General features: G+C 42.1%; 2 protein-coding genes across 3 annotated transcripts in view; one reads left to right on the forward strand and one right to left on the reverse strand.

Moving 5' to 3' along the window:
* The window catches only part of EIF3D (eukaryotic translation initiation factor 3 subunit D), a 37,478-nt gene extending 36,050 nt beyond the window's left edge, over nucleotides 1-1,428 (forward strand). For both annotated transcript variants that reach the window (XM_040359446.1, XM_040359447.1), the window contains exon 17: nucleotides 1,311-1,428. In XM_040359446.1, the coding sequence (XP_040215380.1) occupies nucleotides 1,311-1,324 (14 nt within the window). In that variant the 3' untranslated portion in view covers nucleotides 1,325-1,428. The remainder of the gene's footprint in view (nucleotides 1-1,310) is intronic.
* A 15,147-nt stretch (nucleotides 1,429-16,575) lies between these two features.
* LOC120945342 (store-operated calcium entry regulator STIMATE-like) overlaps nucleotides 16,576-26,535 on the reverse strand; it is a 101,951-nt gene continuing 91,991 nt past the window's right edge. The window contains exons 9-11 of the mRNA XM_040359450.1: nucleotides 24,172-24,189; nucleotides 23,058-23,172; nucleotides 16,576-18,096 (exon numbers count right to left, since the gene is read on the reverse strand). Coding sequence (XP_040215384.1) covers nucleotides 17,987-18,096; nucleotides 23,058-23,172; nucleotides 24,172-24,189 — 243 coding nt within the window. The 3' untranslated portion in view covers nucleotides 16,576-17,986. The remainder of the gene's footprint in view (nucleotides 18,097-23,057; nucleotides 23,173-24,171; nucleotides 24,190-26,535) is intronic.

Raw genomic sequence — 26,535 nt, forward strand, 5'->3', positions numbered from 1 at the left:
ACAAATTCAGTGCTGAGGGGTGTTGGGGAAATCTTTTCGATAGGTTGGCATCTGTTGCAATAATCTTCGCCAAGATATCAGTCTGGCTAGTCCTGGGCACCTTGCTCTTAGACGTGGGAGAAATTTGGTCTGTCAGTCAACATTTTTGGAGCTCCAAGTGAGTTTCTGCAGCACTGCACATCCCGACAGGCGAGTCATCTGTTCAGGATCTTTTTTGATAATGCCACAGCTGTGACGCACTTACTAATTGGGAGAAATCAGACGTCTAGCAGTGGCAAGAGAAAGGAAGGATTGCATCCTAGGTGGAATTTCAAGCGATATTAACAAAGAACTGACATTGATGCCAAACTCCAGTTAACATTTTATAAGAAGTTGGAGCAGTTTTGTTTATTTTTTTGGATTAAAGGTTTTGCATAAATACAGACTAAACATTGTAAGCGCCCCCTGTCAGTGTAACTTTTTTGTCGCAACCATCTGCTACATATAGATAACGGGTGATTTCAAAAGCCTAAAAAAGAAGCAAATGCAGTCATTCCATCTAATTGGTAAGCTGCAATATGATACAGGTTTAGAGAAAGGGTATTGTTTAGGGATTATAACGGTGCCATGTATAGAAGGTTTTTTTCGTTTTAGAAGATTTTATTCTTATAAAAGTATTGTACATGGAGACACAATCGGGTACAACGTTTTTTTTGTAGATACTGCCCACGGTATCCCATTTACATCAAATGGTTATTGGTGCGTATTGCGTCCCTACATGTTTCGTCAACATTGGCTTCCTCAGGGGATTCCATAGTCTCCAATACAAAGGCTCTGGCAATGATAAATACAAAAACAAGTATCAGTCAACAAACGAAACGGAAACAAACCTGACCTCCATCCAACTCGCCAAAGGGAGCCCAAGAGGGCTCACATCCGGGCCAGTCCAAGTAATGTGGCATATAAGTACCGGGCTACAAAAGAAGAGTTTTAGACTAACAACTTTGCTGAAGGCACAAAAAATGAATACAGTTGGAGGGCTAACATGGCCTCAAATTACTTCCACAAACTCTGCTTATCAAAAAGTAATTTGAGGCTATGTTGGCCCTCTACAATGGACTAATCTATGTCCAATTGTATTCATTTGTTGTGCCTTCAAAGTTGTTGGTCTAAAATTCTCTTCGCTTGTAGTGTAGCCATTTTATTATTTTTTGTGGTGACTGGTTCACTTTTAAGCAGTTAAATGTTTTTTGTAGCTTTTAAGAAAACAAATTACATGTGGACTACTTCATAGATAGTTGGGAAGATCTAACCTTTATTTCTCATTACAGAGGAAGAGAGCTGAGTTTATGGGTGAATCTGAACAAATCCCTCTTCAGTATGCTTCATATACCTTTTGGACCTTCAAGAAAACCTATAATAAAGAACGTACAAAGATTAAAACCTTCATCGCTCGTCTTGTGTGTTTCTTATTCTCCTTGGTGTATCCACTTATAAAAGGCCCCATTGGTGGCGTTCATGTGTTCCTAACAGACAGAACTAGGAAACAAAAACTACTAGTCTGTATATTGGGTTTAATTTAAATAGGGACTTTAATCTTTTTTTTATTAATTTTTTTTACGTTTTGTAACCGCAATTGCAAAGAAAACTGAAAAATATAGCCTGAAACCAGGCCACATAAAGTTCTTCAGCACTGGTCTCTCTGTAAAACTTCACAAAAGGGGCAAATACTGGCTTCACCCACAGTGTGAACAACAGATCATCAAACCAGCAGACCCCAGAGAATTGAGTACAGGCCCACTCCCACTCGGTGTAGAAAGAGACAGGCAGTTTTCCCATATCTCCAGACATATTATACATTGCATCTCGTAGACACTGTAAGGTAGCCATTTAACCACTTAAGGACCGCCTCCTGCACATATACGTCGGCAGAATGGCACGGCTGGGCACATCAATGTATATGTACGTTGATCTATAAGCCCAGTCGGGTCCCGGTCCGAAACTCCGGGACCCGATTGCTGCCGGAGTCCCGCAATCGGTCCCCGGAGCTGAAAAACGGGGAGAGCCATGTGTAAACACGGCTTCCCCGTTCTTCACTGTGGCGGTGTGATCTCTTTTATGGAGAGCCACAATCAGTGACGTCACACCTACAGCCACACCCCCCCCCTACAGTTGTAAACACACATTAGGTGACACATAACCCCTTCAGCGCCCCCTGTGGTTAACTCCCAAACTGCAACTGTAATTTCCACAGTAAACAATGCATTTTAAATGACAATGGTCCCAAAAATGTGGCAATTGTCTGAAGTGTCCGCCATAATGTCGCAGTCACAAAAAAAATCACTGATCGCCGCCATTAGTAGTTAAAAAAAAAAAAAATTAATAAAGATGCAATAAAACTATCCCCTATTTTGTAAATGCTATAAATTTTGCGCAAACAACCGATAAACGCTTATATATATTTTTTTTTTTTCCACCTAAAATAGGTAGAATACGTATCGGCCTAAACTGAGGAAAAAAAATAGTTTTTTATGTATTTTTGGGGGATATTTATTATAGCAAAAAGTAAAAAATATTGATTTTTTTTTCAAAATTGTCGCTCTATTTTTGCTTATAGGGCAAAAAATAAAAACCGCAGAGGTGATCAAATGCCACCAAAAGAAAGCTCTATTTGTGGGGAAAAAAGGACGCCAATTTTGTTTGGGAGCCACGTCGCACGACCGCGCAATTGTCTGTTAAAGTGACAGTCCCGATTTGCAAAAAAGGGCCTGGTCCTTTTAGCTGCATTTTGGTCCGGATTAAGTGGTTACTCTGACACCGTAGATGTACTATTTATCCAATTACCCCACACTTTATCGAACTTCTGTGGTATGCCTCTAGCATATGTAGCCTTGTATAAGGCCCCTTTCACATTGAGGAGTTTTTCAGGCGGTACAGCGCTAAAAATAGCGCTGCTATCCCGCCTGAAAAACTCCTGCCCAGCTACCTCAATGTGAAAGCCGAAGGGCTTTCACACTGAGGCGATGCGCTGGCGGGAGACAAAAAAATCTCCTGTCAGCAGCATCTTTGGAGCGGCATGTATACCGCTCCTTCACATTGAAAACAATGGGAACCGCGGCAATACCGCCCGCAATGCGCCTCTATATAGGCGCATTGCGGGCGGTATTAACCCTTTATCGGCCGCTAGCGGGGGTTAATACCGCACCGCTAGCGGCTGATTTCCACGGCAATCCCGGCGGTATAGCGCCGCTCCTTTTAGCGGCGTTATACCGCCACCGCAGCTCCCGCCCCAGTCTGAAAGGGGCCTAAGAGGATGGCTTTAATAAGTGCCTTCCATGCTGGAATAGACGGGAGGCAGTCTTTTTTCAGGAAAGTTTTGCTAATTCTTGGCATAAAAATATCGTTCACAAAGTACGAGCCACTCTTTTTGGAGCAAGAGCATCAACAAGTCCTAGGAGACACGCCAACAATTGGCTGTACACTGATGGCAGTAACTTCCTCCACACACTCAGTGATTTCAGAATCGTGTCCTAAGACTCACTTAACCCCTTCACTGCCATTTTTACAGTAATCGGAGCATTTTTATAGCACTGATCGCTGTAAAAATTACAATGGTCCCAAAATGGTGTCCGATGTGTCTGCCCCAGTCACGATAAAAATCGCTGCTCGCCACCATTACTACAGTGTTTCCCCGAAAGTAAGCCTGGGTCTTATATTTTGGCAACAAAAGACACAGTAGGACTTATTTTTGGGATAGGTCTTACCATGTTGCTTTCTGAAATCCCCAGTGTAAACGGATTAAAAATGCTTATAAAAAAATCGTATAATCCACGATTACCATAGTATACAATGTGTTTCTGTAATATACTGTATTTATTGGCGTATAACACTCACTTTTTTTTACCCTGAAAATGGAGGGTAAACTGCAATTCAGTTAAAGCAACACAGTGCTGAATCGCAAAAAGTGGCCTGGTCCTTGGCTAGCCAAATGGTCTGGGGCTTAAGTGGTTAATACTGAATTTAGTCTGAATCATGGTGATCAAAAAAAGGGCCAGGTTAGGATTCCTTCATAACGGTTTATGAGGGGAAATCCCTGCATCATCCCTAACTTGGTCACCGCCCACGCTCTACCAGTTGCACGCATGGAGTTGGTGACATTGTACAGAGCCCGGCTTCCTCGTAACAATAAATGTGATAATGCTTCATAGGAGCCAACTATGGCTGCCTCCAGACCAATGGCCGCATCGTTGTCCGAGACACTAACCCACCTGTGAGCAAAAACCAACTGGCCCGCCAGGAAATAATGATAAAAATACGCTAGCCCCCCTTTGTTTTCATGGCAGTTGCAATACCTGAAGTTTGATCCTGCCACAGGAACGTTGTAACCAGCTGTTCTATACTCTTAAATATATCTCTCTGTATCCAGACGAATTCTGAAATACGAGCGTTAAAGGTAAATTCTGCCAGGCCTGTGACATTTAGTGCAATAAAATAGGACTTAGAGCTTTGCAGACCCAAATATTTAATCCTGTCCACCTATTTTAAGGGACAATTAGCAGGAACCCTACAATTAGGAGATGGTGTCCTGAGCAGGATTATTTGGGATTTTTTCTAGTTAACCTTCAGTCCCGAAAAAAGGATAAACAAATTCAAAATATCTAATGCTGCTGACAGATGAATCTGAGACACGTAAGAAAAGGACTGCATCGTCGTATAGTGCTGTGGGTTTTTTTTTTTTTTTTTTATCAGACTGCCCACTTGTATCCCCTGAACTGCAAAAGCCCTCAAAGCTGCTGCTAAGGGTTCAATCAGTAATGCAAAGAGACCAGGAGAACACAGGGCAACCCTGGTGAGTGCCCCCACCCACAGGAAAGGATTCCAATAGAAGTCCATTTAATGGCTGTAGTTGGGATCTGGTAAAAGTGTGTCGATCCACCTTCTAAATTGAGGGCCAAAACCATACACCTCCAACACTGTCATATTTCCAGTTAACAGAGTCAAAAGCCTTGTCCAAATCCAGAAAGACCCAACATCCCTCCACTGGGGGCCTAACTGAGTGTGTGTAAGTTAATGGGACTTCTTTACAAAAGGAAATCCACTTTGCACTGGAAGTACAGTCGCTGTAGATCTAAAATGAGGGGAAGCTCTGCTGATTTTATCCAATCGTACAAGCTAAAATGCTTTTTTCTCCAGTCATCTTCCAGGATGGCACAACTGAGATGACGGTCCCACCTGACAGGAAACGCAATCAACAGAGTTTAAAAGGCCCCACCCTTCCCTCTGTCATTGATTGTGTTTCCCACAGGATGGCAGCGAAAGTTTGCTTGTTTTTTTTGTTTTTTTCTGAAGTAGACTAAGGTCTGGGACCAAGGTCTTCCCTCCTTGGATATTCTGAGCAAAACAGTGGGGTTTGCGTGGACAGATAAAGGCTCTGGCTTTATTCCAAGGAGGGTCCCCCATTCTATATTTTCAGAAAAGCAAGGTATGCTGGGCTACCGCAAATCTTCCTGAAAATGCTGGAGGCATTTTGGTCACGGTGACGGTGTCCATGTCTCCAGGGACCATCTATCCCACTCTCTCCTCCTACTTGTTAGTGGTGGATGGTAAGGAGGAGCTGCTCGGATGTCCCATCGGGCTGGGGAGGAGTCGCGGGGTCTACTGCTGTCTTTCCTCAGTGTCTCTGGTACAGGCTCTGTGAGGATTAGGCACAGAGAAAACTTTTCTCAGAGCTGTGCGGGCTTCAGCGTTGTCAGGATTCCACTGCGCATGTCTGGAAGCCTAACGAGTGGTGCGCCACGATTACGTCACTTCCGCACACCTGGGCTACGCCAAAATGGCCGCGACCAGCGTGCTTCAGGCCTCAGAGCAGCAATGGAGCGTGGGTTCACAGTCCTACATCTCCCCCCACCCTACACTACAGGCAGTGATCCTTTGCCTACGGCGGGGTTGCTTTGAGCAAGATGGAGGATGGATCGATTCCAGCAACACAAGTCGCCACAGGGGGTGAGTGACTTGGCTGGTGGGGGTAGTGATTCTGGGGTGGCCCTTTATTCACTCTCCCCCAAGGGTATCTCATGGGTAACAGGGTTTCTTATGGTTTGTTTTTCAGAAACTGAATGCCCTGCCCAGGAGACTACCAATAAATGTAGGGGCAAGTCATCTGGCAAATCTAAGCGCTGTGGGAACTGTGGTGATAAGCTCCCACAGGACCATACAAAACCCTTCTGTTTTAAATGTATTTATAAGTTAGCAGGTAGGGAGACAGCGCAGGCCATGAAAGAGTGCAGAGCTTTACAGACTGAAATGCTCGCTACTCTACAATCCTTTAAAGCAACGGTGGCAAAAGGGGATTTAGCCCCCCCCCTAGGTACGGAAGATTCCCCTTCATTGGTGGAGACCCAAACTAGTATTACAGATGGGTCTCGGGGGCCGTCTTTGACCTACTCGGATGAAGAGTTAAAATCCCCGAGTCAATCATCTCAGGAAGAGGGGGAAGATTCTGACCAGAGTAGCCTCGGGCATACTAGACCTGGCAGCCACCTCTTTTCTGCGGAGGATATGGAGGATCTCCTCAAAGTGATTTATACTTCTGAGGACATCCAGCTGCTGCCCACGCAGATCTCGGTACAAGATAAATTGTACAGGGGACTTTGTAAAGCACAAACCAAATCCTTTCCTGTACATCAATCTCTTAAAGATATTCTCTTAAGAGAATGGAAGGAACCGGAGCGCAGGGTGTTAAGACTTAAGACCTAGAAGCGTAGGTGCCCCTTCAAAGCAGAGGAAGAAGACAGATTCTTCAAAGTCCCGCGTTTGGATGCTTCTTTAGCTCAAGTATCCAAACACTCGGATCTATCCTTTGAAGATTCCGGTAACATTCGGGATCCAATGGATAAGAAATCCGAGACTCTGCTGCGCAGAGCATGGGATGCCAATGCAGCTGCTATGGGCCCTGTGTTGGCCTCTGCATGTGTCGCTAGAAATGCAGACGCTTGGGTCTGCAGATTAATGGACCACGTAGCACAGGACAGCAAATCCAAAGAAGTGCTAGACTCCCTAGAAGTGGTGGGGAAAGCAGTGGCCGATATAACAGATGCCGCAGTGGAAACAGTCAGAACTACCGCCAAGTCAGCAGCTCTTTTAAATTCTGCCAGAAGAGCCCTTTGGGTAAAGACATGGAATGGAGATTTCACTTCCAAGTCTCGCCTCTGCGGGATTCCCTTCGAGGGATCTCTGCCCTTTGGTTCTGCCTTGGAGCAGGTACTGTCTCGTTCCACAGAGAAAGGAAAAAAGTTCCCTGCCAAGTCCAGTAAAGATAAAGGGAAGACATTTTTTCGAGGCCCCTCCTTCAAAAAAATTTTTCAAGGGTAAGAAGGAGCCAAAGAAAAAGTGGGGATTCGGTAAAGGCAAGGAAAAAGGCGGAATCCTTTTTTTCGGAGCCTCTACTTCCAACAAAGAATCCAAATGACGCCAGCATAAAAGTTGATGGAAGGCTCTCATGGTTTCTCCCTCAGTGGGAAAATATCACGCAGAGGCCTTATATTCTCAATCTAATAAAGGAAGGGTACAAGTTAGAATTTCTGTCTCCCCCGCCACTAAACTTTATCCTGACCCATCTCCCCAAGGACCCATTAAAAGCAGAGGGGACCTATTGAAGAGTGTTTGGGAACTAGCGGAACAGCGGGTTATCATCCCTGTTCCAGTAGATCAAATCGGCCAGGGGTTTTATTCCCGCATATTTGTGGTACCAAAACTTACGCTTACACAAACGACGTTAGCGACGGTTAAGCGATGCAATTTTGTTCGGGAATCGGCGTATCAGGCTCATTTGCATAAACAAATGAGACCTGAACGTAAACGCCACCTAGCGGCTGGCGGCGAATTACATTTAAGATCTGACAGTGTAAGTGACTTACACTAGTCGGATCCTAGCCTAAATCCGGCGTATCTTGTTTTGTGAATACAAAACAATGATACGCCGGTGGGAAATTCGATTTACGCCGGTGTATCAGTAGATACACCGGCGTAACTTGTTTGAGAATATGGCCCTAAATTCTTAAGGTTTCTTGGCAGTCACTTGGCAACTTGAAGTTTTTAGCTTCCTCCATACATTTTTTGGCTAGGCCACTTATTGTGCTTCTTAAGCCACTCCTTTGTTGCCATGGCAGTATATTTTGGGTCATTGCCATGCTGGAAGACCTATTCACAACCCATCTTCAGTGTTTCTGGCTGAGGGAAGAATGTTCTCATCCAAGATTTTACAATACCTGGCCCCCGTCATGCGGCAAAGTCGGGGCCTGTAGCTTTAGCAGAGAAACTGCCCCTAAGCATAAGGTGTTCCTAGGTTCATAGACCGTATTTATCTTCCTCCAAACACAGTGGGCCAGATTCAGGTAGAGATACGCCGGCGTATCTCCTGATACGCCGTCGTATCTCTGAGTTCCGTCGGTCGGATCTATGCGGCTGATTCATAGAATCAGGTTCCGCATAGATCTCCCTAAGATCCGACAGGTGTAAGTGACTTACACCGTCGGATCTTAGGCTGCAATCTCACGCTGGCCGCTAGGTGGCGCTTCCGTTTGTATACGTGAGGAATATGCAAATGAGGAGTTACGCCGATTCAGAAACGAACGCCGCGACTTTACAGGCAAGTGCTTTCTGAATTAAGCACTTGCCTCAAAAACTTGCGGCGGCGGATCGTAAATCAGATCTAAAGATCCGCTAACCTATCTGAATCTAGCCCAGTAAATTGAGTTAATGCCAAATAGCTAAATTTTGGTCTCCTCTGACCACAGTACTTTCTCTTAAAGGGGTTGTAAAGGTTTGTGTTTTTTCACCTTAATGCATCCTTGGCCTTAAGTTGAAAAAACACCTTACTGTCACAGGCCCCCCCGAGCCCCAGTTTTACTTATCTGAGCCCGTTCACCTACTGTGCGCCTACCCTGGCGTCCTCTTCTTCACTGAGTCTGGCCATTGATTGGATAGACTGATAACAGTGCAGCCATTGGCTCCCACTGCTGTCAATCACATCCAATGATGTGGCCGCCAGGGGGGGCCGAGTCATACACTTGACGTCTATGAATTCCAAGTGTATGACACAGGAGCCCACCTGCCAACTAACCCCCTCAGGATAGAGCTTCCCAGAGGGGGTTAGCTTTATCGGGGAGGAGCCGAGACAGCTGCCGTGGGCCCCCAGAACAGCAGGATCCAGGCCACTCTGTGCAAAACGAACTGCACAGTGGAGGTAAGTATAACATGTTTGTTATTTAAAAAAAAAAAAAACCCATACAAGCCCTTTAATCCAACTTCAGATGGGCCTGTACATGTACCTTTTTGAGGAGATGGGACTTTGTGGGCACTGCAGGATTTCAATCCATGGCAGCATATTGTGTTACCAATGGTTTGTTTGATGGCTGTGATCCCAACAGCCTTGAGATCATTCACAAGCTCCTCCAGTGTAGGGATGAGCCGAACACCCCCCGGTTTGCTAATATGCAAGTTATTGCTTTAAAACGTGTTTGGGGACCCGGGTCTTGCCCCAGGGAACATGTATCAATGCAAAAAAAGTTTTAAGAACGGCCGTTTATTCGGGAGCAGTGCTTTTAATGATGCTTTAAGTGAAAATATTCCTTTAAATATCGTACCTGCTGGGTGTCTGTAGTATGCCTGTGAAGTGGCATGTGTTTTCCGTGTTTAGAACTGTCCCTGCAGAAAATGACATTTCTATAGAAAAAAAAGTCATTTAAAACTGCTTGCGGCTTTAATGTAACGTCTGGTCTCAGCAATATGGATGAAAATCATTGAGAGTCATTACCAGCCCCTTTGGCCCTATATACTTTGAACAGCAGTATACATATTCGTGCTATCAAGGAGAGGGATCATTACTGGCTGGCAACCCTCCTTGATCCACGTTACAAGAGTAAGGTTGCAGACCTTATCTTGCCGGCACAGAGGGAGTAGAAGATGAAACATCTTCGGGAGGCCTTGCAGAAAGGTCTGTGCAACGCGTTCCCAGAGACTGGGAGGTTACAAAATCCTGGTCCTGGACAACGTATTGCTGAGGCTTCGGTCAGTCACAGAAGGAGCGGTGGAGAAAGTGGCCGTCTGACCGATGCGTTCAGCCAATTTTTTAGTCCGCAGCCCCAAGGTATGACCAGTTCCAGCAACCATCACCAGCGTCTGTTTTACATGGTGCGGGAATACCTAGGGGCAAGATTAGACTTGGACACCTTTCCCACCGAAAATCCTCTGGCTTACTGGGTCTTGAGGATGGATCACTGGCTAAAGCTTGCACAGTACGCAATTAAGCTGCTGGCTTGTCCTGCATCCAGTGTTCTTTCAGAACGCACATTCAGTGCTGCTGGAGGCTTTGTAACCGATCACAGGGTGCGCCTCTCCACCGACTCGGTCGATCGACTGACCTTCATAAAAATGAATCAGGCTTGGATTTTTCTGCCCCTGTTTAACAGGAGCATGTAATTACAATTTTTGATGCAATACTTTGCAGCGAGCTCATTCCTGCACTCCAACTAGAGTATCTGTGAGGGGTTGCAGTGTTGTGGCACCATCAACACCACCACCACCAACAAAGGCCCAATTTTTCTGCCCCTGTTCAACAGGGGCATGTAATTACAATTCTTGATCTAATATTTCACAGCAGGGCCCATTCCTGTGCCCACCAAGAGTAAATGTGAGGGCTTACAGAGTTGTGGCACCAGCACCACCACCAACAAAGGCCCAATTTTTCTGCCCCTTTTCAACAGGGGCATGTAATTACAATTCTTGATCTAATATTTCACAGCAGGGCCCATTCCTGCGCCCACCAAGAGTAACTGAGCACTTACGTTGGCACCAGCACCAGTGCCTAAGGCCCAATTTTTCTACCACTGTTCAACAATGGCATGTAATTACAATTCTTGATATAATAGTTCACACAGCAGGGCGTTCCAGCGCCCACCAAGACTAACTGTGAGGGCTTACAGTGTTGTGACAAGACCAACACTTAAGCCTCGTACACACGATAGGTTAACCAGAGGACAACGGTCTAAAGGACCGTTTTCATCGGTCAAAACCGATCATGTGTAGGCCCCATAGGTTATTTAACCATAGGTTAAAAAAAAGACAACTTGCTTTAAAATGAACCTATGGATTGGTAACTGATAGGTCAAAACCGATCGTTAGTAGGCACGACCATCGGTTAAAAACCCACGCATGCTCAGAATCAAGTCGACGCATGCTTGGAAGCATTGAACTTCGTTTTAGTAGTATGTTGTGTTTTACGTCACCACGTTCTGACACGATCGGTTATTTAACCTATGGTGTGTAGGCGTGACGGACCATTAGTCAGCTTCATCGGTTAACCTATGACAACAGTCCTTCAGACCGCTGTCCTCTGGTTAACCTATCGTGTGTACGAGGCTTTAGGGCCCAAATTTCTGCAGAGTATATACGGCAGGCCCCTACTTTCAAACATTCAACTTACAAACGACTCCTACTTGCAAACGGAAGGCGACAACAGGAAGTGAGAGGAAATCTACCCTTAGGAAGGGAAATTCTCTTCTGTAAGAGATGTCTCCTGTCCTCTGATGCTTTATCACCAATCCTTGTTTCACTAAAAAAAATTTTTTTCAAAAAATCATTTGTCATTGGGACAGAAAGTGAATTGCAATCTTCTGAACAGATGCACACAGACAGCAAAACAAATGTTACAGGGGTGATAACCCTTCTCTATGTTTTCAGAAAAGCTTTAAAATAGATTTTATGGCTGGCGTTACACTGTAAAGAAGTACCAGTTCAAAATTATAAACAGATTTTACTTAACAACAAACCTACAGTTCCTTGTCTCGTTTGCACTGCCTGTATACTGCTGTTCAAAGTATATAAGGCCAAAGGGGCTGGTAATGACCTGGGGGAGGGGGGCGGGGAAACCCATGCTATTCTTCTCAATGATTTTCATCCATATTGCAGGGACCAGACATTAAAGCCGCAAGCAGTTTTAAATTACTTTTTTCTTATAGTAATCTCATTTTGTGCAGGAACAGTTCTAAACATGTGCCACTTCACAGGCATACCATAGACACCCAGCAGGTACGATATTTAAAGGAATTAAAAAAAAAAATGTTTTTCACTTTAAGCATCATTAAAATCACTGCTCCAGAAAAAACAACCGTTTTTATAACTTTTTTTTACATTGATACATGTCCCCTGGGGCAAGACCCAGGTTCTCAAACCCATTTTACGACAATAACTTGCATATTAGGCTTTAAAATTAGCACTTTTGAATTCGAACAGTCGAGTCCCATAGACTTCAATGGGGTTCTAAATGTTCGCGCGAACGTTTGGTCCGTTCAAAGGTTCTGGTGCGAACCGAACGGGGGGGGGGTGTTCGGCTCAATCCTAATGAGGATGAGGACGGCTTGGTCATCCACTCTACCAAGTGTTCGTCATGTTGCGGCTCAACACGGTCAGCATCCGAAAAAAAGGACGAGCGTGTCCCACGGCCATGTGCTGATGAGGATGCACCGTGTCCACGATCAGCACTGCTTGCCCTCTTTTATCAGCTTGTGACTCTCTGCCTCTCCTTGTTATCCTTCAGGACATACTAATGGCCTGCAGGGAGATGTAGCTGCACAAATACTGACAATACTTGCTGATCACTGCCTGTTGTATTAATATGAGAACATCAGCAATTGTATTCACTTAGCTTTAGGTGCACACTGTGCAGAGGACACACTACACCAAGTGAAAAGACTTGCATATCCCTGCCTGTGGTATTAATAGGAGAACACCAGCAATTGTATTCACGTAGCTTTAGGTGCACACTGTGCAGAGGACACAGTACACCAAGTGAAAAGACTTGCAGATCCCTGCCTGTGGTATTAATATGAGAACACCAGCAATTGTATTCACATAGCTTTAGGTGCACATTGTGCAGATGAGACACTACACCAAGTGAAAATACTTGCAGATCCCTGCCTGTGGTATTAATATGAGAACACCAGCAATTGTATTCATGTAGATTTAGGTGCACACTGTGCAGAGGACACACTACACCAAGTGAAAATACTTGCAGATCCCTGCCTGTGGTATTAATTTGAGAACACCAGCAATTGTATTCACGTAGCTTTAGGTGCACACTGTGCAGATGAGACACTACACCAAGTGAAAAGATATGCATATCCCTGCCTGTGGTATTAATAGAACACCAGCAATTCTATTCACATAGCTTTAGGTGCACACTGTGCAGATGAGACACTACACCAAGTGAAAATACTTGCAGATCCCTGCCTGTGGTATTAATAGGAGAACACCAGCAATTGTATTCACGTAGCTTTAGGTGCACACTGTGCAGAGGACACAGTACACCAAGTGAAAAGACTTGCAAATCCCTGCCTGTGGTATTAATATTAGAACACCAGCAATTGTATTCACGTAGCTTTAGGTGCACACTGTGCAGAGGACACAGTACACCAAGTGAAAATGCTTGCTGATCACTGCCTGAGGAGGATGCCAGAGGTGCCACACAGGGCCCCGGTAACCATTTTTCAGCCCTCCCTATCCACCCCACCCCCCCTTTCCTTCTTCTCACCCCCTAACCTCCTCCACTTCCCCCTTCCCCAAAAATGTTCTTATTAATAATCATTCTACAGTCTTGTCAATCAATTTTGTAGGGTCCTCTTATTTTTATGCCTCATAGTGTCTCTTGACCCAACCTGGCAGGTCTGGTACCTGTAAATTACATTTATTACAAAATCCTGCTAATTCTTCTGGGAACCTTAATCTGGCTGATTTTCCTTCTGTTTGGCCTATAAGACAAGCCAGGAATCCCCAGTTATATTTAATGTTCTGTGCCCGCATTTGCTCCAAGAGTGGTTTCAGGTATCGCCTCCTTGCAAGTGTTTCTGGTGCCAAATCTGTGAACATTTGTAACTCAGTTCCTTGGTACTGAATAGGTGGTTTTCCCCTTAATTTCATCCAGATTTCAGTTTTTACTTCATAGAACCGGAACCTTACTATTATATCTCTCGGCCATTCAGCTTCCGCACTCCTTGGTTTTCCAACCCTGTGTACTCTCTCGATCTTAAGGGAGTCCTCTTTTCCTTAATCTAAAAGGGGGTTAAAGATTGTATTCACAATTTTCCTCAGGTCTTCCCCTCTTTCCTCTGGGAGCGAGCGGATTCTCAGGCTTTGTCTTCTGTTTCGATTCTCTTGATCTTCTAATCAGTATAAAATGTTCCTCTGGTTTTGTTGCGATAATTTATTTATTTCCTGTTCGTGTTTGTCTGTTCTCTCTTCTATCACTTCTACTCTTGTCAGGAGGTACCCTAGGTCAGTTCTTAATGTATTAATTTCTGCCTTGATTGCGTTTTTCCAATCTCATGAGCATTTCGTTAATTTCCCCCTTTGTTGGAACTTGTGCATCTGCTCGATGTTCATCCGTTCTACATGTTTCTAATTCACTTTCTGATGTTAAATCGTCCCTGGATTGATCTAATGTACCCCCTACAGTCAGGCCCTTCCCTCTGGACACCAGCGTCACGTCCTCACGTCCATCCCTCAACAGATTGTATTCTGATCTCTTTCTGTAAATGCCCCTTCATGTTAACCCAAGTGTCAATGCACAGAGAAAAAAAAAAACACTGCCAGCGCGTCCAGCAGTGCAAACTTTTGGCAGAAAAAATGTTTGATACATGTAAACGCTAGGCGCGCGTAGCGCTTGAGCATTAATTCATTTATGGGCAGAATAAATTATTATTCTGCCCAATGAAATTAATTAACGTCTAGATGCGTGTCAAGTGTTTTTTTCTGCCAAAACACTGCTGCCAGGAAAAAAGGTATTTAAGAGAATTGGGTAAATGTTCTTTGTGCATGGGGACCAAACAGTTGTGTTTTAGGTATGGCCTTTGAAGATTAGGGTAGGAAAGGCTTAGACTATACTATAGTATGAGATTGTGTGACTTGGGCCTAGAACACGTGGGCTTCAGTTTGTGTAAGAGAAGTGTGAACACTAAGCTTTCAGCAAACGTTTGCAATGAACTTGTGAAGTTTTCAGCATGTTTGGTTAAAGCTTTTAAAGCACCAATCAGCTCCAGTTTGTGAATGTTAAACAAGTAGCGTGTCCGTACAGCTGCTGCTGCAATAGACATAAATAAAACTGCCTGCACACGGGCAAATATGGACCTATGCACAGATGCTACGCTTAGATATGCCCATGTGAAGGAGACCAAATTGTGAACTATGGTATTGTTACGAGAACATTTCAGGGGATGTGTGTGTGTGTGTGTGTGTGTGTGTATGTATAACATATTTATTACACACACTTATATTCTTGTAGCCCTGATAAGCCAAATGTGTTGCACTGTTTGGAACATTTAACGTATGTTGATGACAAAGTCCTTGAAATATTTATAAGTCTATGACCATATTATTATTATTATTTTAGGCACTTTTATAGCGCCGTCAAAAAAATTTACGCAGCGCTTTACATATACAATGTACATTCACATCAGTCCCTACCCTCAAGGAGCTTACAATCTAAGGTCCCTAACTCACATATACTAGGGCCAATTTAGGCAGAAGCCAATTAACCTACCAGCATGTCTTTGGAGTGTGGGTGGAAACCGGAGTACCCGGAGGAAACCCACGCAGGCACAGGGAGAACATGCAAACTCCAGGCAGGTAGTGCCGTGGTCGGGATTCAAACCCGCAACCCTATTTACTGCTGGTTCGAGTGGCTACACCACTGATTTACATTTACAAATACATGCAGATATTGGGTTAAAGTTGTTTTTCAGAACTGTGCCAAGAGTTCCCCAGTGTATTCTGTAAAGCATTTTATTTTGGTATAATGTAATTACGGAGAGCATGCTGAGCAGAAATTGGCTGGCCTGAGAAATATTCCACCTGAGGTTTCCCACATATTTAGCCTGCTTCTCCAGCTGTTTATTCCCATCTACATTCCATCTAATGATCACACGATCCCCAAGAGACTTGTTTTCTTTGGGGCTGACTGGAATGTCTGTTAGGCTAAAAAAACACATTAGAAATAAATAACTATATAAAGTCTTGATCATTGGAATAAAAAAAAATGTTTAGGACCCTAAACCAAAACGAGTTAGTCATATAAATGTAACAATAAAAACATTTGAGATGTCTGAAAACAGAGAATTGAAAATCAATTACATAATCAGACCTAGATCAGGAATCGTAGAGCGATGCCAGAGAGATGGTCCTGTAGAAGTTTGTGGGACTTGTAAGGAGTTGGGACTTCCCAAGCATAGAGAAGATGTTCAGCGAAGGATGTAAACATTGTGGGAGACCGTGGCAATGGAATGAAGCATGCAATCTGGGATGGGTGTGCTACTTTACATTGGCGGAGGGCAAAAAACCTAGAGGCACCTTGAAAGTGTACTTGTTCTATAGGCCTATTGTAAAATCAAGTTGCTGTTTCACACTGAAATATAATGTGAGTACCAATCTGTATAGGAATATTTACATGAAAGGTAGGGAAAGGACATAGATGTTTTATCAACTTAAATATTAAAAACTAAAAAGAAAAATGATTTGATATTTGTAATGATAGATTGATGGCACACATTCACAACAAACCAAAAATGTATTTATTGTCATATGTAGAAAAAACCACTTAGAAAGTAAACACACAATAATGAATGCATTTAATTAGGCAAGTACATTTTATATAAAGTGTATTTCCATGTTTGCAGCCAGGTTGGGATAACACATACCTTATATTTGTTAAATGTTCCCATTCACATAGTATAACATGAAAAGAAAAAAAAAGTTGCAGTTTACCTTTTTTTTTTTTTTGCTCTGAGGACTCCAGCACTGAAGTATCATACTTGGTTTTCTGTTGTTTATGAAAAATCTGGGGAGCAGTGCATGCCATCATTAACACTGTCCTATCTCATTATAATTTGTAAGCTGGATTTGAACACTGTCTGTCCTTCTTCACTGTATGTTAATGAGAGGGAGTCCAGCCTGTCCTATAGCCCCATACACATGATAAAAATAACATACAAAAAATACCGCTTTCGAATCGATTATGCGATAATCTAATCGTTGGTACACCGCTTTCGTCTGAAATTTTCCAAAGGAACAAACACGAAAATTTTGCTCGTACGACACCAGATCGTATGCTTATCGTTTAATGCACACAGTTTTTGTCCAAAAATACAATCCAAATACATTACATCACTTCTGAATTTGTATTCTGTCGTACGAGAATTTTCATACTTTACTAACCTATTACTTTTCCATATAGTGACTAAAATGCAAAAAAATACGATCATTCGTCCGATTAATCTTATCGTGTGTACTAGGCTTAAGCTTTTCATAAGCCTAGTACACACTCTTCACTCCAAACTTCAGAAATGCTTGTACTCTGCCAACACCTTCTCATTAGAAACCTCTAAATAGTAAGAAACATTTTTTTTTTTTTTTTTAGGTATGTTGTGTGTATGGGAACATACAAATATATAGTGGGGTATTCTCAAATCTGACTGTAAAAATGGAAATACACTTTAAATTCTTGAAATAATAAACAGTGACCTTAAAGTCTGGATATGGATTTACAAGCTTGTAGCTGTGACGTAACCAAAAACCAATAAGGACTTCACTTCACTATGAATTCTGTCGAACATTGGCATGAGCGATTGCTTGGTAGGTTTACCTTAACCTCCACTTTTCATTACTAAATCACTAACCTGAGACTTCATCAATAATCCTGCATCTATAGTACTGCAAATTAAAAAAAAAACTTTTTTTATTTTTATTGGCTTACCTAAATGTATGGTTATAGGTCAACAACTTCTTCCTATACTCAAAATGAGATTGACTGGTATCATATCAAACCATGGGGTGCAAAACGCATTTCAAACTTAAAAAACAAAAAGTAGAAAATATTTTTTTAAGACTTGATAAATGTCCATTTCAGTTAGAAGTAGGAGGAGGTTACGATGAAAGAAGCTTTTAATTTATTTAATGTCCATCAGCCAAATACACTCTTCGCTGGTCCTTCATTTTGGGGCTTGTCGAAGGCTGTTTCGTCTCCTGTCCTAACTTGACTAAACACAGATGGAGCTGCACACCCAGCTTGCTCTGGAAATAAGAGACACTATTAGAAAACATATTTTCTCTTCTCCATTTGCTGCTGCTTTTAGCCAACAATTTAAAAAAAAAAATATATATATATATATATATATATATATATATATATATATATATATATATATATATATATATATATATATATATATGTGTGTGTGTAAATGACAGCTTTAACAAAGTATCCCAACTTTTAAGAATTGTGATTCTAGAAGTTGGGATACACATGACCACCTCTATCTATATATTACACACACAGTATCTCACAAGAGTGAGTACACCCCTCACATTTTTTAAAATGTTTTATTATATCTTTTCATGTGACAACACTGAAGAAATTACACTTTTCTACAATGTAAAGTAGTGAGTGTACAGCTTGTATAACAGTGCAAATTTGCTGTCCCCCTCAAAACACACAGCTTTTAATATCTAAGCCACTGGCAACAAAAGTGAGTACATGGGATACACAACTCAACACTATACTTGTAACTGTGCTTGTCAGATAAAGCTTGTATATAATAAGATTGTACATTGTTGTCACTACCCTTGTAGTATTAGTCACTGACCTAAATTTGTTTTTACGTCTGTTTGATTTTATGATATTTCATATTCAATAAATTTCTAGTTTTCTATACCAAATCGTACTGTGTGCCCTCAAAGCCCAATCAATAGCTTTTTCATCCAAATTCTCGATATATCGGGGCGTTGGCACATTTTATACAAGTGCATTCGCGGTATCACCACGCGACATATGCACATTAAAATAGGCTTTTTCTCTTTTTGCAAAAGTGAGTACACCCCTAACGAAAAAATTTCCAAATTGGTCCCAAAAGCCACCATTATTTTACAGCACTGCCTTAACCCTCTTGGGCATGGAGTTTGCCAGAGCTTCACAGGTTGCCACTGCAGTCCTCTTCCACTCCTCCATGATGACATCACAGAGCTGGTGGATGTTGGAGACATTGTGCTCCTCCACCTTCCGTTTGAGGATGTGCCACAGATTCTCAATAGGGTTTAGGTCTGGAGACATGCTTGGCCAGTCCATCACCTTTACCCTCAGCTTCTTTAGCAAGGCTGTGGTCGTCTTGGAGATGTGTTTGGGGTTGTTATGTTGGAATACTGCCCTCTGGCCCAGTCTCCAAAGGGATGGGATCATGCTCTGCTTCAGTATGTCATAGTACATGTTGACATTCATGGTTCCCTCAATGAACTGTAGCTCCCCAGTGCCTGCAACACTCATGCAGCCTCAAACATGGAGGTGGAAACATTATGCTTTGGGGCTGCTTCTCTGCTAAAGTTGCAGACCGACTTTGCCGCATTGAGGGGCCAATGCGTGCAAACCTGCCAACAAGGATTTCTCCACCAAGTACTATTTTGCTTGGGGATCAAATACTTAATTTAGTTAGTGAACTGCAACTTAATTTGTAGCATTTGTTTTATTTGTTTTTTTTTCTGGATTTTTGGTTGATATTTTGTCTCTATGATTTAAAATTATAGTCCCTTCATTCCTTTGTAAGTGGGCAAACTTACAAAATCTGCAGGTTATCAAACAATTATTTTCCCAACTGTATATATAATACACACACACACAAAGGACAAGGAGAACTCTGTTCCTTAACCACTTCAGCCCTGGAAGATTTTACCCCCTCCTCATTTTTTTAACTTAACGTGAGTTACGTCCATCCCTATTCACGGACGACTTACGCAAAAAAAAAAAAAAATTTTGACGCGGGAACGACGGCCATACTTACATATGCAAAATACCAGCTTTAACTATACGCCGGAAAAAGCCGACTACAGACGACATTAGAAAATGGGACAGCCGCGCGCACGTTCGTGGATCGGCGTAAATCGCTAATTTGCATACCCGACGCGGAAAACGACGCAAACTCCACCCAGCGGGCGCCAAAGTATTGCACCTACGATCCGAAGGCGTACGAAGCCTTACGCCTGTCGGATCGAACCCAGAAGCCGTCGTATCTTGGTTTGAGGATTTAAACTAAAGATACGACGCGGGAAATTTGAAAGTACGCCGGCGTATCAGTAAATACCCCGGCGTACTTGCTCTGTGAATCTGGCCCATAGTGTCTACAAACTATGGAAAAGATTTATGGCATTTTTCTTATTTATTTTTTACTAGTAATGGTGGGGATCTGCGGTTTTTAGCGATACTGTGACATTGCGGCAGACAGATCGGACACTTTTGACAAATTTTTGGGACCATTGACATTTGTACAGCGATCAGAGCTATAAAAATGCACTGATTACTGTGTAAATGTCACTGGTAGGGAGGGGTTAACACTAGGGGCTGATCAAGGGGTTAAATGTGTGTTCCCTGGATGTGTTCTTACTGTATGGGTATAGGACTGACTGTGGGAGGAGACATATCCTTGTTCCTACTTAGTAGGAACAAACAATGTCTCCTCTCCCCTGACAGAACAGGGATTTGTGTGTCTTGTGCCCGCCGGCCATGAGCATGGGTTCCTCCTAAGTGTGGTGGGCGCGTCTAGCGGCTCGTAAAAGGAAACAACGTACCCATACATTGTTTTGCCCAGCCGTGCTATTCTGCCAACATATATCGGCAAGCGGTTAAAGTATAACTAAAGGCAAAACTTTTTTAGTTTCAGTTTTGGACAAAGTGGAGATGGATTTGAATACCTGCCAGGTTTTTTTTAGCCATTTTTTCCCCTGTTGGGGAGATTCACCCTCTTTATTTTTCCTGTTTACCATTATTATTCAAAGTGAAAGTCCCAAATCCCAAACTTTGGGTTGTCCCCAGAAAAGTAATAGAGGGGAAATTTTCCAGTGGGAAAACTGATTCTGCTGACCTGGGGGTCCCCAAGGAATTCCTTTCATTTGGAGAGATTTTCTCTCACTTCCTATTTTGGCTATGGGACAGGAAGTGAAGGTATATCTCCTTAATGCAACACAGATGGGAATAAAATTGACAAGGGATATAATCCACCCCTCTATCCAAAATGAAAATGCCTATTGTTTTACTTTAAAGTACTGTATACCCAAAAACATTTTTTGTTATTTATTTTGCATAAATTTTTTGTTCTGTCTGTCTCAGGATGATTTACTTTCACTTCCTGTTTTGTAGACTCATCAGGAATTGAGAGAGAATCTTTCTAGTGTAAGGGATATCCCCTCTTAGGAAGTTGTTATAGAAAGAAATGTCCCAACCGGATGATTTCTCATTCTCATTTTAAGTGACATTGGTGATCGAACAATTAGAGAGGGCAAATTGTCCTAACCGGTAAACAGAGAGCCATAAGAACCGGACACCAGATCTAAAGTCTCACCACTTTATCCAAATCTAAAAAATTTGGCCTTTCATTATAATTTAAAGTGCATCTAAAAGCAAAACTTTTTTTTAGCTAATTTTAAAGTTGTAGGGGTGGTTGTAACCCTTGTTGAGTTTTATTTTTGCTGTGTTCCATTTGGAGAAAATGTCTTTACTTTCTATTCTAAACACACCACGGGAAGTAAACAGAAATATTTCCAAAATGAAGGGAAATTTTCTTTTGAAGTTGTCACCAAAACAGGTGTCCCTGGTCCTCACTGGGATATTTTCCCTCAGCTCAACCATACAATTTATCTTTTTCCATCACTTTTGGATAACTCTTCCCCACCATATCTAAACCCCAAAAAAACACAAGTTTTAGGTTTACATATACTAACATTGCCTTAGGAGATTTTGCTATGCCACAGAAAGAAGCAAATTCATCCCATAGTTAGAGCAGAAACAGACTGGTAATTACTCATTCTACCAAAATGTAATGAATTTGTTTTTACTTCTGTAACCCAATAACTGAAGAGCCAGGATCGTGATGGTCTCTTCCATGCTAATATCAGCACACAAGTACTGTTGCCTTTTTAAAGTGATTCTGTTTTAAGCATAAAACATGCAATTTTGGCCACTAGATGAAGCTGATGGTTATAGGAACTCAGAGTATTAGAGAAAATGTGGGAAAAGCTCAACTCTGTGTTAGATTTATTTATTTATTTATTTTTGCCTCTGCCCCAGGATGCTATTCCCTGAAGTAATTCTTTTTCGCCACTAGATGTCCCCAAGGTCAAATTTTGCCTTCAATTGACCTGAAGAAAAATAAGTAGGTTCAGGGGAGTCATGGACCCACCCCCTGTGGGCATTACGTGGCACCCTGCACTCTTAAGCAGTTAATCAAAAAATTTAAATGGCGCATACAGTTGTGCCATTATTTGTTTCATTTTTCTAAACAAAATCCAGCATGTTGGATCAGGCATTTTCGATTGTGACACGAAAATCGCAGCTGGCACACTATTGATGCGAAAAACGAGCGACCAAGAATTTTAATTTGGCTTTCAACTCATCTTTGGCAAGCACCTGAGAAGACAGAAATATCTACAAACCCACTTGTTTTACATTCATTAAAGTGGATGTAAACCCAATTCATGAAATTTGAGCTGGGCACAGATATCTGCAGCTCTAACAGTTCCTCTGTTATCAGCCTGATAACTCCTGACAAATTCTCAGGGCACATCAGATAAAAGCAGCCTGAAATTTCTGTCAGGGGGGGTTGCTATAAATAGATTAGCAGGGAGCTGGACCTGTTACAAAGCACCTCTGAGATTGTCTGTCTATGTGGAGAGGGGGTGTGTGCCTTTCCTCCAATCAGCAATTTTAGCCATCATGGCTGTATGCCCAGACATCACACTCTGTTACACAGAAAAAGAGAATTTCTTAAGACGATCTGGACTTTAACAGTATATAAATGTGAAGACAGCAGATATGGATGTAAAACCTATGTAGGGAGATTTTTTTCATCTCTGTGTATCATCTGAGGCTGTTCACTTCACTGGATATATGGAGGGTTTACATCCACTTTTGTTTTTTATATTTTTCCTCAGTGATTTTGTACAATGCTATTCTGTCTGAATAGTGAACAGTAAACCTATGGGCTTAGACTCACCACATTGTTTCATAACTTGGTATGTTTTGGACTTAATAGGAGTTTGTTGGCTAAGCTTATTCCTTGCCCCTTTGAGATCTTCTTCCTTCACTGCAGGCCTCTTCTTTTTAACAGGCTCATTCTTGAAGAGAAAACAGAATCCAAAATCATTATTTTACTAATGACACAGGTATGCTAATCCATAACCTAAACATAGCACATAGTTAGTCTGGTTGACAAAAAAGACACAAGTCCGTCCATTTCAACCAATAGAAGGGGGGATTTTTTTTACACAATCCTATATCCCCAGTTGATCCAGAGGAAGGCAAAAAAAAAAAAAAAACAGCAAATCATGATCCAATTTGCTCCAGCAGGGAAAAGTTGTCCTTCCTGATCCCCCAAGAGGTAATCGGAATATTCCCTGGATGAACTTTACCTATAAGTAATGGTATACAACTATATCATGTTATTTGTGGTTATTTAGATACACAGATAAAAGTATCTTGCAAGCTGCACACAGGTGGATGTGGATCACCAATCAAGCAGTCAGCCGTCACAAAGGATGAGAAGACCACTGTGGGGATAATTTCAGACCTGCCGTATGGAGGTATATAACCAGCAGCATCTCCAGCTCTCACACCTGCTCTCACAGAGCTAGCAAGAGACCAAATCGGTACAGGGGGCGGCAGTGGTGTATTTAGGTTTTGTGCTACCCTAGGCCTGATTAAACTTGTGCACTCCCTAATTTAAATATGACCCACCCCCTTCCTGTCAAGGCCCACCCTGACATTTTCGAGTGGGGACTCTAGTTCTCAATGCCTGGGTGGGGGGAATGGATTCCCTTAATTTGCACAGATTTCCTATCACTTCCTGTTTAGCTATGGGGCAGAGAGTGAAGGAAAATCTCTACAATGGGACAGGGATGGTAAAAAAAAAAAAAGTGTTGCCTATAGTTCTACGTCAAGCACAAATTTCTGATAATTTTATGGAGAGGACTAAGAAGATATAACCATGCCAATGGTACAGCAGAAAACATATAGCACAGCGAGGAAGGTTTGTGGTCCAATATGATAGGACAGTCAAAATTAGAAACAGCTTGCATTACACCTACAGTGTAGCACAAGCCAGCGGGGACACTTTCCGTGCTGCCCCCCTGCAAAGTGCTGCCCTAGGCCTGGGCCTTGTTGGCCTAGGCCAGGATGCAGCGTTGGGGGGGCGGACCGAAATGTGTTTCCGAAGTACCGCCTCCTTCTTCGGGCAAAAACTTGCAAGATACTTTTCTGCAAGTGTATTTGAATAAAGTGTTACTTGCTTTTACTATCACACTGATCCAGGCACTTTCTTTGTGCTGTTTTTGCTTGTCTGAGGGAACTCCCATTTCCTGCTGAGGAGCTGCCGGTGACTGTGTGTGCAATCCCCATCCACCTGTTGATCCATGCGTCCTGTGGACTTCTCCTTGAAATCCCTTACTACTATGGACTGTATGGACAAATTCTTATTAATTTATTTTGGGTACAGTGCAGTGCAACAATATTCATCCCCCCCCCCCACCTTTGGCTTTTTACCTATTTTGTTACATTACAGTCTTTAGTTCAATGATTGAATTATATGTGATGGATCAGAACACAATAGTCTAAGTTGGTGAAGTAAAATTAGAAAAAGATATACATAAAACAATTTTTCAGAAATAAAAAACTGATAATTGGCACGTGTGTATGTATTCACCCCAATTGTTACGAAGCCCATAAAAAGCTCTGGTGCAACCAATTACCTTCAGAAGTCACATAATTATTGAAATGATGTCCACCTGTGTGCAATCTAAGTGTCACATGATCTTTCATTACACATACACACTTTTTGAAAGGCCCCAGAGGCTGCAACACCTAAGCAAGAGGCACCACTAACCAAGCACTGCCATGAAGACCGAGGAACACTCCAAACAAGTAAGGGACAATGTTGTTGAGAAGTACAAGTCAGGGTTAGGTTATAAAAAATATCTACATCTTTAGCATTAAAGGGTCACTAAAGGGAAACAATTTTTTGCTGAAATGACTGTTTACAGGGTATAGAGACATAAAAGTTAACTGATTCCTTTTAAAAATGATTAAAAATAGATTCAATTCAATCATATAATGACAAAATCAAAAAAGAGCCTCCGCGCTACTGTAGACTCCTAAACAGTAATAACCCAAAACAGATACGGTGCTGCAAAACCTAATAGTGTTTACAATACACAAATCAGAAATCGTACATATAGGGGTTCTGCGCGAACCAACACAGTGATAAAAAGGTAAATAATCTAGATATATAAATATATAAATATAGTGAATGTGAACAAAGAAAGTGGGATAGTGAGTGCTCACACTTTCCAAAATCAATTATGTGTAAGTGTAACCTCGAAAAGAATAAAATATATTAATTATATTAATTAAGTGGTTAAAATAATATGAGCAAACAGTCCAAAAAAGTGAGGTGATCAAAAAATATAAAAATAGAACATATGGAATATGAAAAAATGAGGTGAAAAAAGTGAAAAAAGTGAATAAAGAGTGTCCCAATAATGGTGTGCCAAGCTGTCAAATGGTGGTCGCAGTGTAGCTGGATATCCACTAAACGGGTTGTTGACAGATGTATAGTTCACTCCCTCACCAGGCTCCCAGAACTCTTACCTCAAACCATAAATAAATGTGCATCCAATGGATATTGAATCACCATAGAGATCTTCTCTCTTGTTAGTATCAGCTGGAACGTCTCCTTGGCCACTTCCTAATACAGCTCCAGTACAGGGAAAAGAAAGGAACACAAGGGCTCCAATAGTGTAATATTGTAAGACTCAGGGGGAATTTATTAAGGAAAAAACCTGTGCTTACATCAAAACATAAAAACGAGTGCAGTGAATAAACATACGAGCGGCGTCTTCAGCGCCGGCTTACGTCACTCCAGGTGTACGCTCTGACCAATCCCTACGCGTTACGACACGGGATCACGTGTCTTCATCTGGGGACACAATCATATAATGTGCCTACAGTTTAACTTTCGTTTTTAAACTGGTTTCATGTTTCTGTGAAGTAAAGAGACCCACAGAACAAAAACAAACAAATCCAGGGCAGTGTTTTGTTTTTAAAATGAATCTGATTGGTTCTGTTAAGTTTTAGACACACAGTAATGACAGCTTAGACCATCGTGAAAAGCTCCCAGTATGATGGTTATAAGGAAATAGACAACCAGGAAGTGTGGAGATCACAGCAGAATTACAGCAACTTCAAAGCAAAAACGAACAATGAGGACATGAAACCAGTACTGCAGTAAGGTAAAGGAAGCTATTTTGCTAAAAAAAAATTCCTTTAGTGATCCTTTAAATCTATCATAACCAAATGGAAAGAACATGGCACAACAGCAAACCTGCCAAGAGACGGCCGCACACAAAAACTCACAGACCGGGGAAGGAGGGCATTAATCAGAGAGGCAGCACAGAGACATAAGGTAATCCTGGAGGAGC

This window comes from Rana temporaria, chromosome 7 (assembly GCF_905171775.1).
Source record: "Rana temporaria chromosome 7, aRanTem1.1, whole genome shotgun sequence".
Taxonomy (NCBI): domain Eukaryota; kingdom Metazoa; phylum Chordata; class Amphibia; order Anura; family Ranidae; genus Rana; species Rana temporaria.